This window comes from Acomys minous (assembly GCF_964271855.1).
Source record: "Acomys minous genome assembly, chromosome: 3".
NCBI lineage: Eukaryota > Metazoa > Chordata > Mammalia > Rodentia > Muridae > Acomys > Acomys minous.
This window is the reverse complement of record NC_140485.1, coordinates 59,904,615-59,917,520: the sequence shown is the minus strand read 5'-3', so window position 1 is coordinate 59,917,520 and position 12,906 is coordinate 59,904,615. Positions and strand designations below refer to the sequence as shown.

The following is a 12,906-nucleotide window of genomic DNA, read 5'->3' as shown; positions in this document are numbered from 1 at the left end:
GTTGGGAGGGCTAAGTACTCCTGGGAAAGTGGAAAATTTAAACACAAGCTGTAACACAAACTCACTGTCCTTGAGTCAAGCTGGACACTCAGCACAGGTGGGCTGTCCTTGGGACAAACTGGGCTTTTCAAGCAGATAAGATTTACAGACTTTGGCCTTAATGGGGGTCCTTAAGGAGAGGGGCCTGGTTCCTCCACCTTGGCAGGTATCCATGGCTCTGGCATTTCTAACATCTTGGGGTCTCCAAAGCAACCTCAACTTCAGAATTTCTTGTTCCAATGTCTGGGATCCACATATAATTTTCTGGGCTCCTCCAAATGGCTTGGGTCATGTCTCCAGCTCTGCCCTCTGTAGCATTCTAGGCTCTGGCTGACTCCAGTCCACTGCTGCTGCTGTTCTCAGTGGTCAGCCCAGAATACTGGCATCTCCAATATGCTGGGGTCTTTTACTGAAACTAGGCTGCACTTTCACCAATAGCCTCTCATAAGCTCTCTTCATGGTGCCTAGCCTCAATTTCAACTGCCACTTAGGCTGAATCTTCACAAATGGCCTTTCTTGGCCTCTCACAGTGCCAAGTCAAGTCTGACTTACAACCTGCCATTCCCAATTTGTTTGCACCAGTATAGAACATAGGTACTTCTCCATGAACCCTTCATGCCTTCAAAACCAGTACTACCTGTATGATTCTTACACATTACAAAGTCCTGCTGCCAGTACAAAGTCTGTCTCTGGAACACAACTTCTTTATGCTCTCAGAAAACACTTCCCAGAAGATTTCACCTCAGTGATGCTGGTCTTGCTGGTCTTCTCTTCCTCTTCTTCCTCTTCCTCCCTCCTCCTCTGTGTAGCTAACTGTCCTAGGCTCACTTTGTAGATCAGGCTGGCCGCAAACTCACAGTGACCTACCTGCCTGTGCCTCTCTGAGTGCTGGGATTACAGGTGTGTGCCACTGTGCCCAGTTGATGGTCTCTTCTTAATCTGTGCTAATTGCTTAGCTTCAGGTAACCAGCATCAATTGTCCCAGTATCCCCTTCTATTTTTGACTCTAAAGCCAGAGCCACATGGCTGAAGCTGTCAAGTTCTGCTGCTTGCTGTAATTTGAACATAGCCCCCTTATTCTATTACATCTTTACCAGCTTTCTGTTTTCAGTGATCTCATTCACTGCCTAAGCTTGGCTGTTCTGGATCTTGCTCTGTAGACTGACCTTGAACTCAGAGATGTGCATGCCTCTGTCTCCTGAGTGCTGAGATGAAAGGCATGTACCACCACACTTGAACCTAAGCTTTTCTTTACCTAGAACTTGCTCTGTAGCAGGCTGATCTTGAACTCAGAGGTCTGCTTGTCTCTATCTCCTGGGATTAAAGCTGAATACTACCCTGCCTAGACCTAAGCTTTTCATTAATTCCTTTCCACAAGATCGTTACTATAGTTAATTACAGATGTGGTCATTATGACAACCAAGAATAGCCATCACAATCCATCACTTGTCATTTTGCATAATCATATCTGCTTATGTACAAAAGAAAACAATAACCAGGTCATAATAATACCCCAAATGATATGACTATCCCTTGTTCAACTGCAAACGCATAAACAATAACCTTAGCTTAATATTCTTGAACACAGGATTTAGCCTCATTCTACTTCCTCATAGCCCTTTAATCCTCGAATCATATATTTTGTACTTTTCCTTTCTAAGCTTGCTACACTTGATAAAGAGCTGGGCATGGTGATGCATGCCTTTAATCCCAGCACTCGGGAGGCAGAGCAGGTAGATCGCTGTGAGTGTAAGGCCAGCCTGGTCTACAAAGTGAGTCCAGTAACAACCAAGGCTTAACACACAGAGAGACCTTGTCTCGAAAAACCAAACCAAAGCAAACCAAACCTCTTCATAAAAATGAACCACATGACAGAGTCTATACTAGGCTATTTTGAGATTTCCTTTGTCAATGTAATTAATCTAAATCTCTTCACATTAGCCTCAGGTAGATTCTTTGGACAATGGCAAAAAGCAGCCACATTCTTCACCAAAATATCACAGGAATGATTTCTAGGCAACATTCTAAAATTTTTCTGTGAAACCTTTTGAGCTAGGGCCCCCACAGTTCAAATCTCCACCACCCACCATGATTCTACTAGTGTGGCCCATTAAACTCCATTTAAACCATTCCACTGCTTTCCAACTCCAAAGTGTCAAAATCCACATTCCTCCAAACAAAAATATTGTCAGGACTATCAAAGCAATACCCCAGTCCCTGGTATCAACTTCTGTCTTATTTTGAATTTTATTGCTATGAAGAGATACCATGACCAATGCAATCTTATTTAAAAAAAAACATTTAATTGGGGCTGACTTACAGTTTTAGAAGTTTAGTCCATTATTATCATGGTGAGAAGCATGGCAGCATACAGGTAGACATGGTGCTGGAAAAGCCAAGAATCCACTGTTTTGTTTTGTTTTCCCAAGGCAGGGTTTTTCTGTGTAGCCTTGGGTGTCCTGGATCTCCCTTTGTAGAGCAGGCTGGCTTCGAACTCACAATCCACCTGCCTGTGCCTCCTGAGTGCTGGGCATGTGGCAACACCGCCTAATCAGATTCTATATCTTGATCCAAAGGTAGCCAGGAGGAGGCTCTCATTCCATACTGGGTGGAACATAAGCATAGGAAACCTCAAAGCGCCCCCCACACACAGTGACACACTTTTTCCAATAAGGCCATACCTCCTAATAGTGACACTCCCTGTGTGCCAAGCATTCAAACACAGGACTCTCTGAGACCCAAACCTATTCAAACCGCCATAATGGCATAATCTCAGCGTTAATAAGAGGCACAATTTCAACTGGGTCTACTCCTGACAATTGATGTAGTTTTATTCTACCTTTTATGATTAATTTGGAAACCTTTTCTATGTATGTCTTTAGTTTTTCACTTTATGTGCTTAGAAATCCATTCCACAATACCATCTTTCTTTTGCATAATGAGCCCAGTAGGAGAACCAGTTGAAGGCAAAATATGCAAAATACAATCAAGTTTAGAATCAATTTAATCCACATACACATCTTGCAGTCTTCATTCTAATAGAGTTAACTTTTTTTTTCTTCAGCTATTATACATCTTGGACTGTTTAACTCTGAATTTCCTTGTAATATTTTAAACAAATTACTTAACTCAAGTAGTTAGTTAATCAAATTATAGGCTGCAGCCAATTAATAGCTCCCATTAATTTTTAAAAAATTTTAAGAGTTTGCTACTGATCTCTACAGCTCTGTACCTTCTGTGGTTGAATTTTTTTGTTAACTTAATTTTATAACCCAAATACTTAATATAATCTCCTCTCTGTATTTTTTCAAGAGCAATCTGTAATCCCCAGCAAGGTATAATTCTTCGTGTTTCCTTAAACATTTTCTCTAAAGTACCTACATCAGAACCAGCCAACAAAAATATCATCCATATAATGATATAAGATAGATTGAGGAAATTGCCTACGAATTATTTTTAGTGGTTGTTGCACAAAATATTGTCATAAATTTGGACAACTTAACATTCTGTTGGAAGCACCCCTCAAGGGTATCTCTTTATTCAACAACTATTATTACAAGTATGTATTGAGGAAGCAAACCTTTTCCTATCATGCTCATGCAAAGGGATGTGCAAAAGCAATCTTTTAAATCATTTAGTATCACAGGAAATTACTTAGGTAATAAAGAAAATAAACAAATTTAAGGCTGTAAACAACCCATTGGTTGAATTACTCTGTTTACTTATATCTGTTACCATACTTAATTTTCCTGATTCTTTTTTATAACAAACACATGGGAATTCCATGGGCTGGTAAACTCTTCAACATGTTGAGCTTCCAGCCGCTCCTGTAATAACTGCTCAAGTGCCTGAATTTTCCACCGTGATATGGGCTACTGCTCTGGTGACACAGATTTGTCTGACATCCATTCTAGGGATGGGGCTGTTGGTATTTCAGCAGTGGTACTTATTTGGAAAGTCAATGGTGTCCTGTGTTTGGACAATGGGCACAGGTTGTTATTGTTTTTGACCACACACATCAATACCTTCCCAAGAAGCATCTATGATATCTATGATTTCCCGCCTAATTTCATCATGAGCTGTCCCTGGAATTGCAGGAATATTAATCTGAGTAATACCTTATTGTAAAAAGATCCTTTCCCCAAAAACTTATGGATATGTCAGCCACATAAGGTCTTAACTTCCCTGTTTGCCCTTCTGGTCCCAGACATTTAACCCATTGTACACATTGTCTTATATGATAACTTCAAATTCCTAAAAACTGTAAAGTAGACATTCTAGATTCCAGGATTGTTGGGAAATGATAGTCAAACCCCTGTCTCCACCAAACCTTCTATTTCAACACAACTAACTTGCAATTTTAATTTGGGTCTCTGATGGTTAACCCATGTTTGCTGGAACACACTTTGTCCAGTACTCCCAAATCCCCCTATTCTTTCTACTGGAGCAGCTTTGCCCTTAATGTAGGGAAACAGTAACAGCTGAAAATTTTTATCCCCCGCATTAATTTGCATCTTGATTTTTACATATGTCATACTTTTAATTTCTTCCTTGCAATCCCCATCTATAATGCCTGAATACATAATAAATCTTTGGAAAGTTAATCCACTTCTTCCCAAGATCATCCCTGCTGTCTCTGAAGGCAAAGGAACATAAACTAAACACCAGTGGTTATTATTGTAACATCAAACTTTTGGGGATAGGGCAAGAGGTTTATCTGTGGTCAGATCTAAAGCTGCATTGCCTTCAGTAGTGTGCATGAGATCAGCAATACTTAGTTGTTGTTTCTCTGCCTGCTTGTTACCTCCTGGCTGACCAAAGGAAAGTGACTTGTTTTGTTTTGCTTCAGGGACTGAAGCTGTTAGGCCCCACAGTTCATTTCCTGATGGTAAGAGGTTACTTTGTATGTTCCTCCTGGACTGGCACTCATTAGTCCAATGCCACTCCTACACGCACCTACAAACCCTGGGAAACCATTTCTGAGAAGAACCCACTGCCATCAGAAAAGGCTAGTTTGCTTCTACAACTGAAAGTACCATATTTCTCAGAGTTAATACATCTGCCATTTTGAGCTCTGAGGGTTTTAGCCTTACAATGTATTTGAAAATGGCCAAATCCACTGCAATTAAATCACCGAGTATTTTGATATCTGAGACCTATAGCTATCACTTGTCCTATGATATTGGCATGATACTCATGAGAGCCAATGTCAGTTATATCTCTTATCCATTTGTCCATTGGTGCTGCTTCTGCCTGTAACAGTCTAATTACTGTTACATTTAGTATTCATATTCTTAAACACCAAGGCCTCTATCAACATCTCTTTGGCATCAGGGTCTGATATGGGTTTGTTTACAGCTGAAACCAATTTCTGTAATAAATCTGTGATGGATTCTCCAGAGTATTGTATTATCTTAGTAAGGTGCATCTTTTCCCAGGCTCCTCCACCTTATTCCAAACTCTTAAATCTTCCAAGTGACATTGTTCTATAATGCTGTCATCAAATTGAATTTGTTCTTGTAGATCAGAGTACTACCCATCAACAACCAATTGATCTTTAACAATATCTATTCCCCTTTCTCTATTTTGTTATTCTATATTTGTGGGTTTCTCCTTCTACCATTTTAACCATTGTAACTGCTGACCAGCTTCTAGCACAGCTGTTACCAAACCTTTGCATTCTTGGGGAATAATTCTATTTTGGGTAGCCCATTTACTTAATCTTAAACAAAGGGGAATACATTTAATAGAAAATAACAGCTTCTTTAAACTGCCTCAGATCTATCATTTCTATTGGATGCCATATTATCTCATTATATGATCCATGTCTTCATAGACATGTCTTTTAGGTTAGGGAAAATAGCCTTTATGATTTTATTCAGAATAGTTTCTGTGCCTTTAACCTGGGATTATTCTCCTTATTCTATTCCTATGGAATTGTAGGTTTGGTCCTTTTTTTTTTTTTTTTTAATTTTTTTTTTTGAGTGTCACAGACTTCCTGGCTGTTTCAAGTCTGATGTTCTTTAGATTTAACATTTTCTTTGACCAAGATATCAATTTCTTCTACTTGGTCTTCAATGCCTGATAGTCTCTTGTCCATCTCTTATATTGTTTGGTTCTGAGGTTGCATCTGAGGTTCCTACTTGAGTTCCTATTTTGTTTCTTGATTTCCCTCAGTTTGGGTTTTCTTTACTGATTCTATTTTTACTTTCAAGTTTTGATCTGTTTTATTCATTTCATTCCACTGATTGTTTCATAGATGAAGGGATTTATTCATTTACTACTAAGGACCTCTATTGTATTCATAAAGGCTGTTTTAAGGTCTTTTGTGCTTCAGCTATGGTGCATTCCTTGAGACCTACTGAAGTAGAGTTGCTGGGATATAGTAGAGACATATTGTTCTGGGTGTTACTGTTACTGATTTTATGTTGCTAAGTATCTGGATCTGAGATTATTGTAATTCTAGTTGATGTGTGGCTTTGTCTTTGTTGAATAGGTGCCCTTTACATTCTGTTGCCCTCTCTGGTTCTTGGGAGTGTGTGTTAACCCTGTTACCTGGTGGGAAATTTTTCTGGGCTCCTGAGAGGTGTGGCCACTGAGGGTTCTATGTAGAATGTGTTTCTAGGTATTGTGAGTAGATTCTTAGGAATGGGGATGGCATAGATAGGGGGTCCCACAGGAGGAAGGAAAGCAGGGATCTGCTTAGTACCTTGGGAATAGCAGAGAGGAATGTCTGCTACAGAGCTAGGGGTGATACTTGGTGACTGGATTTGGAGATGATTTGCAATTAACCCTACCTGCTTCCCTGGCCAGTGTGGCATATAGGTTCCCAGAGAATACCTGCTGGAGTTGGGGAAGGAATGTTGGAGGAGAAGATCTTCACGATCTTCTAGAGATGAAGGCAGAAAGGAAGGGGAGGCCATAGCAGATGACCACGGAGCTTGGGATGAGACTGTAGGATTAGATTTGGAGAAGAGGAGGAAGAGGCAAGAATCTGCAGTTAGCTTACTTGTTTTTCTGTGGCCAGCTTTGGTTACATTAGAATAGTTATGTATATACACACATTCTATCTCCAAATTGTTTCTTGTGCCACAAATCCTAAAGCATATTATCACATGGACCTTGAATACCAAGTTTCTAACTCCTGGTATAAATTTTGAAACAAATGGATGTAGGCTCAATTTCCTTAACAATTATACTTTATTATGAACGTATTAAGTGAGCGAACCTCCCTTGCAACCTGACTAGCCTAACAAGAGGGAAAAGAGATTAAAGAAAACAAAAACGAAACCTTCTGAATATCAGTTCTTAGGAATGATTCTCCTGTTGTAATCAGTAAGACTTCGGCCGACCAGCAATTACACCAAAGTTGCAACTGGAACCTGGAGCCTCAGCTGGAGCTCAAAGCCTAGAAGCCTTCCCTGGAGCTGTTCTCTCTAGGAGTGTCTCCAAGTGCAGTGATAAACAGCCAAACAATACCAAGTCCCTCAAAAGCCCAGCCTCCTGTTTTGGGCTCATATGTATATCTCCTCTCAAAGTCTGTACTAGGATGTTTTTCAGCTAGCAACAACCAAGCTCCCCCATGAAGTGGCTTGACTTCTAAGTGGATAAACATCACCTGCTCTCTTCCCCGTCCCACACTCGTGATCTCTCCTAAAAATGGATATTTCATGAATATTAAACATGAATGACAGAACACCTCATAGCTAAATTATCAAATCTATTTTGAGTTTCTGTACTCAAACTCACAATCAAAATAATTTGACTGATTTATTAAGGTTAGGTAAAAAACAGAGATTACTTTCGCTAAAAGATGGTATTCTATTAGTGTGACAGACCATTTCTCCAAATTCCTTTTTAATATAAAGTTTTGGCCTCACAGTATACATTAATGAAGTTCAAAACTTCTGGTTCATGAAAAATAGTTGAGTTATTTCCTTCTAGGAATTATTTTAGAATGCTCCCAAAGATAACTTTTTTACTTAATGTGTTTAAAACAACAATTTGAAAAAACTGGTACTAGTGATTTTTACAAATACACCATCTTAAGGCCAGCTGTTGGGGCATATGCCTTTAATCTGAGTAGGCAGATCTGAATTTGAGGGTAGCCAGGTCTATACAGACTCTGTCTCAAAAATAAAAAGCTAGAAAATTAATCTTAGCAAGTCTTTGCTGTATATACAACTCATCTAAAAGGGTAATAAAACATAAATATCTCTTTCCTTCCATAAGATTTCCTTGAAAAAGTACCCTAGAAGAGCCTAAGATTTTTATTAATTGATTAAACTTTGTGTTGTCTAACACACTGTCTGTGGATACCCTGCTGCAAATGCCCTATCAAGCTTTGTCATATAAGCTTAAACCTTAGTTTAATGATTAAAATTTTGAATGAGAAATTCCATCACTTTCTTTATAAGTCTTAAAATACTAGCTAATGTCAACTGAATACACAGAGAATGTATTTTGTACTTGACTAAGGAGCCACTTTACCATTATAACATTAAACACTGGTATTGTTCACATATTCTACCACCTTCAAATAGACAAAGGAGTGCGAAGCTGCTTGGTATTACCCTATTATCCTTCAAGTGTCTGACCGAAGGTGGTTTGTAATTCATGGTTCATAAAATAGAATAATAGTAACTGTGAATTAGGCATTTATTTTAAAAATAATCTAACAAAATATTATGTAAATAACAGGAGCTTAGAAAGGATTGGCAAGTAGCCTGCTTTGGAGTTTAGACTTCTATATTGTGATAAAATATTTATATAGCTACAATTTTAGGTCATTTAGTATATTTTTAATGCACTAGAACTACACATATCTCAAAGTATGAAAGTACAAACAAGTAAATATTTTAAAGCAGAGCCAATATTAGACTGTCTAATATTTTACAACTTGTTTAGTTTCAAACCATTATGCAAATTTCAGCAATTTTTATTCCAAAACTGTATTAATTTAAAAATACACTTTATATAATACTTTAGTAAAAACACTAGTTTCACAGACACAATTAATGTAATTATGACCCTAAAGTAAGCTCTTTTACTGCTTGTTCATAGTACACACAAGTTGTTTTTCGAGTCATGTATTTTATCTCTAACATTTGAGTCTGGAGGTTCCTGCACATAGGCATACAGCTTCTTGGCTGATACATATTTGCAAGGCTACTTTGTTATATTTTTTTCAGTTATACACAAAAACTAATAATCAGATAAAATATGTTGACAGCAGCCAGATTTCACACATCATTTTCTTCATGAGCTTTGAATAATGATGATAGTCCTCTGCGTATGTTGAGAAGTTCCTCTTCATGCTGTGACAAAAGGGAAAAAACAACTATTTGCATAAAGATACAATTCACCAGTTCCTAAGGGTCTACATGGAAGTATCTAGATGATTCTTGCACCATTAGCAATATTCCTGATATGGAAAAGTAAAAAAAAAAATAATAATTCTAGAAAAAAATGTTTTTCAATGAGGACTGGCTTAAGTAGTTTATTTGCTCAAGCTGTGTAAGCCTGGCTACAGCCTCACAATCTCTGTACCACTTAGTATTGCATGTCATTTCAATCTCACAAGTATTTTAATACTTTATATATAGATAAAGGTCACTATTAGTATATACTTAAAATTTTGAGCAAACTCTTTGACATGTGTGGTGGTTCATGCCTATAATCTGAACATTTTGGAGGCTGAGGTGGGAGTTTAGGGCTAGCCTGTGCTCAAAATCAAGAACCTGTTTTATAAAACAGAGGGAAAAGGGCACAAAAGCCAGGTAATTACATGGAAGAACACACTCAATTCATTTACCATTTCCTTAAGTAGCTTGTCTTGCAGTATTTTCATGTTTGCTTTCATTGACCGCATCTGCAAAGAGTATATTTTTCTCATGAAATTTATCAAATATCTACAACAAAAAGAGTAACCAACATCAAGGTTACAGAAAAATGTATAAAGCTATACCTCAGATGTAAAAATAGTCTCTTCGTAAACAGAGTTATAAATAAGAAAATTTTTATCCAGTGAAGTTTTCAAAACATGAAGCCTAATAAATAAAAAAGAAATAACTTATTATATATCAGTCTACATTCCATTGCTATAGTGAAGCATATATTATGTTTCAACCACAGATTTACAGACTCTATCCATCCACAGATTTACAGACTCTATCCATTAAGAAAAGCATACTAACCTCTCTTGCTCACTTCGACGATATGCCCTCATCTTCTGAATTAACTTTTCCCCGACATCCTAATTTTAAGGTAAACAAAAACCTTGTACTTTAACATGATTAAAAATTAAAACCAGGAAGTAGAATTAATGTATTTCTACTACTCTAAGTTTCAGTAAAAACTAGCTATAGGCTAAAAATACTGTCTATAACATACATTTTTCCAGATTACAAGTATTGGAAGTAAAATCTCTTAGATGTCTCCACATTAGTAAAGATATTCATTATAAACTTGTGGGCAATTTCAGAGTTCAAATACAGCTGACATAAGATACAACTATGCTTTAAATAAAGATTAGATAGCTAAATAGATAAATAGATAGATGATAGATCAATCGACCAGGCAACCTGCACTGGTCTCTCAAAGTAGAGAGCGAACAATTTTAAAAAGCTATACTTAGACTTTAAATATTTTAAGAAATATATATATATATATATATATATATATATATATTTTTTTTTTTTTTTCAGAAGCACAAACCTCAAGCTCCTTCTCGAAATCTTGTAAAGTCTCTGAGGCTTTTTCAAAATTCTCTAGCTCGTCAAGGAGAGTGATTTGAAATTCATCAATATTTTCATCTCTACTTAAAAAAAGGACAAAACAAGACTTTTAAAACTACAGAGCCCACAGCTCCCAAGTGTACAGTATGCACAGCCCACCAGACAGATTCATGCTACAGACCTGCGCCCCCGAGCTTGACAGGTCATCGTCATCAGATGTTGTTGAGTCAATTTCAATGTCTTTGTAGTAAAATCATCCATGATTTTATGTTGGGTCTGAAAAATACTTTTAACTTAAAAATTCTTTATAAAATAATAACCTAACCAAGACAGTATCTGAAAAAGTCTTTCCATAACACATAAACAACTAAGACAAACTTATAAAATTAAGAGTGCAGTTTTGTAAGGTCAACTTTTTGTAAAAATAAGTTCAGTAAGCAGTGGCTACTTGTGTTGGTCAGGATTTGAATAGAGTTCAATTTGCTATTGTCTTAAAGAATACTACATTTATGGTATTTATAAAAATTGCTATTGATTATATTTTTCTTCAAGAGCATAACTTAATAGAATTTACCATCATTCATAAAACATATTTTCAGCTACCAGAGACACATAGCAGAGTCTGTGATATTAGAGAGTCTCTTGATCTTGGAAAAATGAAGATTAAGAAATTTCAGATCTAGCCAGGCGTGGTGACGCATGCTTTTAATCCCAGCACTCGGGAGGCAGAGGCAGGTGGATCCCTGTGAGTTTGAGGCCAGCCTGGTCTACAAAGTAAGTCTAGGACAGCCAGGGCTACACAGAGAAACCCTGTCTCAAAAAACAAAAAACAAAAAAACCAATAAAAAAAATTCTGATCTTATCTTTGGATAAAAGCAAAAGGTTATCTAGAGATAAGTTTAATAACATGTTAACTGTACTTATCATTGCTCAATGGAGAATTAATCATTAGTTCAAATAAAGACATAAGAGAATGTGATTTCTACCTATTACCAAATGGTAAAAACTGATTTTAGGATGTACTTTGAATACATCATCTCAGTGGATCCTCAGAAACTAAGGACACAGTACAGATCTGGTAAACAAAACAAAACAAAACAAAACAAAACTTTGGGAGTATAAAATACTATATTATATGCTAATCCCTACCAATAACAACCTCTGTGAGATTAAGTTAAAATATCTAAAGAAGAGGATGAAGAGATAACTACCCACCAAGTGTTTCCTCATGTAAGCATGAAGACCCTAGTTCAGATCCCCAGCACCCACATAAAAAGCTAGGTACTGAGACATGTACTTGTAAAGCTAGCTCTGGGCAGACGGAAACAGGATTATCTGGAGCTTGCTGGCCACCAGACAATATAGCTCAATAGACAAATTATATCTTCTCCCCTGGCCCAACCCCTGCCAAAAAAATAAGGTGAAAATAATAGAAGACACCTAACATAGACCTCTGGCCTTCACCAGCACATATCTATGAACATGCACTTGCAAAATGTGTGCAGGAACATCTCATTCACATACAAACCCCCCAACCAAAAGTAAAAATCCCTAAACATGAGGCCTGGTCAAAATGTTGAAGTACAAAGACAAACTAAAAAGAAGAGAAAGAATTAGGAATATATTTGTATCTATATCTATATCTAAACATATAGATTTAGATACAGATTTTAGAAGTGAGAGGTATCTTTTATCTGACAACCATTCCAATTAATCATGTAGATTCATGAATGGGTATTGTTGTGGCCAACGATCAGACAAGCCATCTACCAGAAAACACTAGTGTGTTACCATGGTATTGTGTGTAACTTAGGAGGTAACTCACATCATTTTTCCTTTTATAGTCTGAGCTGATGTTATCATAAAACATTCCAACACCTGTTTCCTCCTCTTGCCTGTCTTCAGGAATAGAAACATCTGGTGTTGATGAAGCTGTCATTTCAGACACTAGAAAATGAAAACAATGAGCTAACATTAAAGTATGCATTACCACAAAGTTTATTAGACTGAGGATAAGAAAGTTCTTCATATTCTATGTGTTTATACCCAAAACAAAGTCTTTTTTTGTTTTTATTAAAAGTGAAATCTGTATTTGTCATAGAACCTTTTGATAGGGCTACTGAGACACAAA

The 12,906-nt window shown here is 37.1% G+C and overlaps 1 protein-coding gene across 5 annotated transcripts in view; it reads right to left on the bottom strand.

Moving 5' to 3' along the window:
* Positions 1-8,679: 8,679 nt before the first annotated feature.
* SYCP2 (synaptonemal complex protein 2) overlaps positions 8,680-12,906 on the bottom strand; it is a 66,339-nt gene continuing 62,112 nt past the window's right edge. For all 5 annotated transcript variants that reach the window (XM_084776979.1, XM_084776980.1, XM_084776982.1 and 2 more), the window contains exons 38-44: positions 12,601-12,722; positions 10,957-11,051; positions 10,756-10,855; positions 10,236-10,294; positions 10,007-10,088; positions 9,854-9,910; positions 8,680-9,356 (exon numbers count right to left, since the gene is read on the bottom strand). In XM_084776979.1, coding sequence (XP_084633105.1) covers positions 9,282-9,356; positions 9,854-9,910; positions 10,007-10,088; positions 10,236-10,294; positions 10,756-10,855; positions 10,957-11,051; positions 12,601-12,722 — 590 coding nt within the window. In that variant the 3' untranslated portion in view covers positions 8,680-9,281. The remainder of the gene's footprint in view (positions 9,357-9,853; positions 9,911-10,006; positions 10,089-10,235; positions 10,295-10,755; positions 10,856-10,956; positions 11,052-12,600; positions 12,723-12,906) is intronic.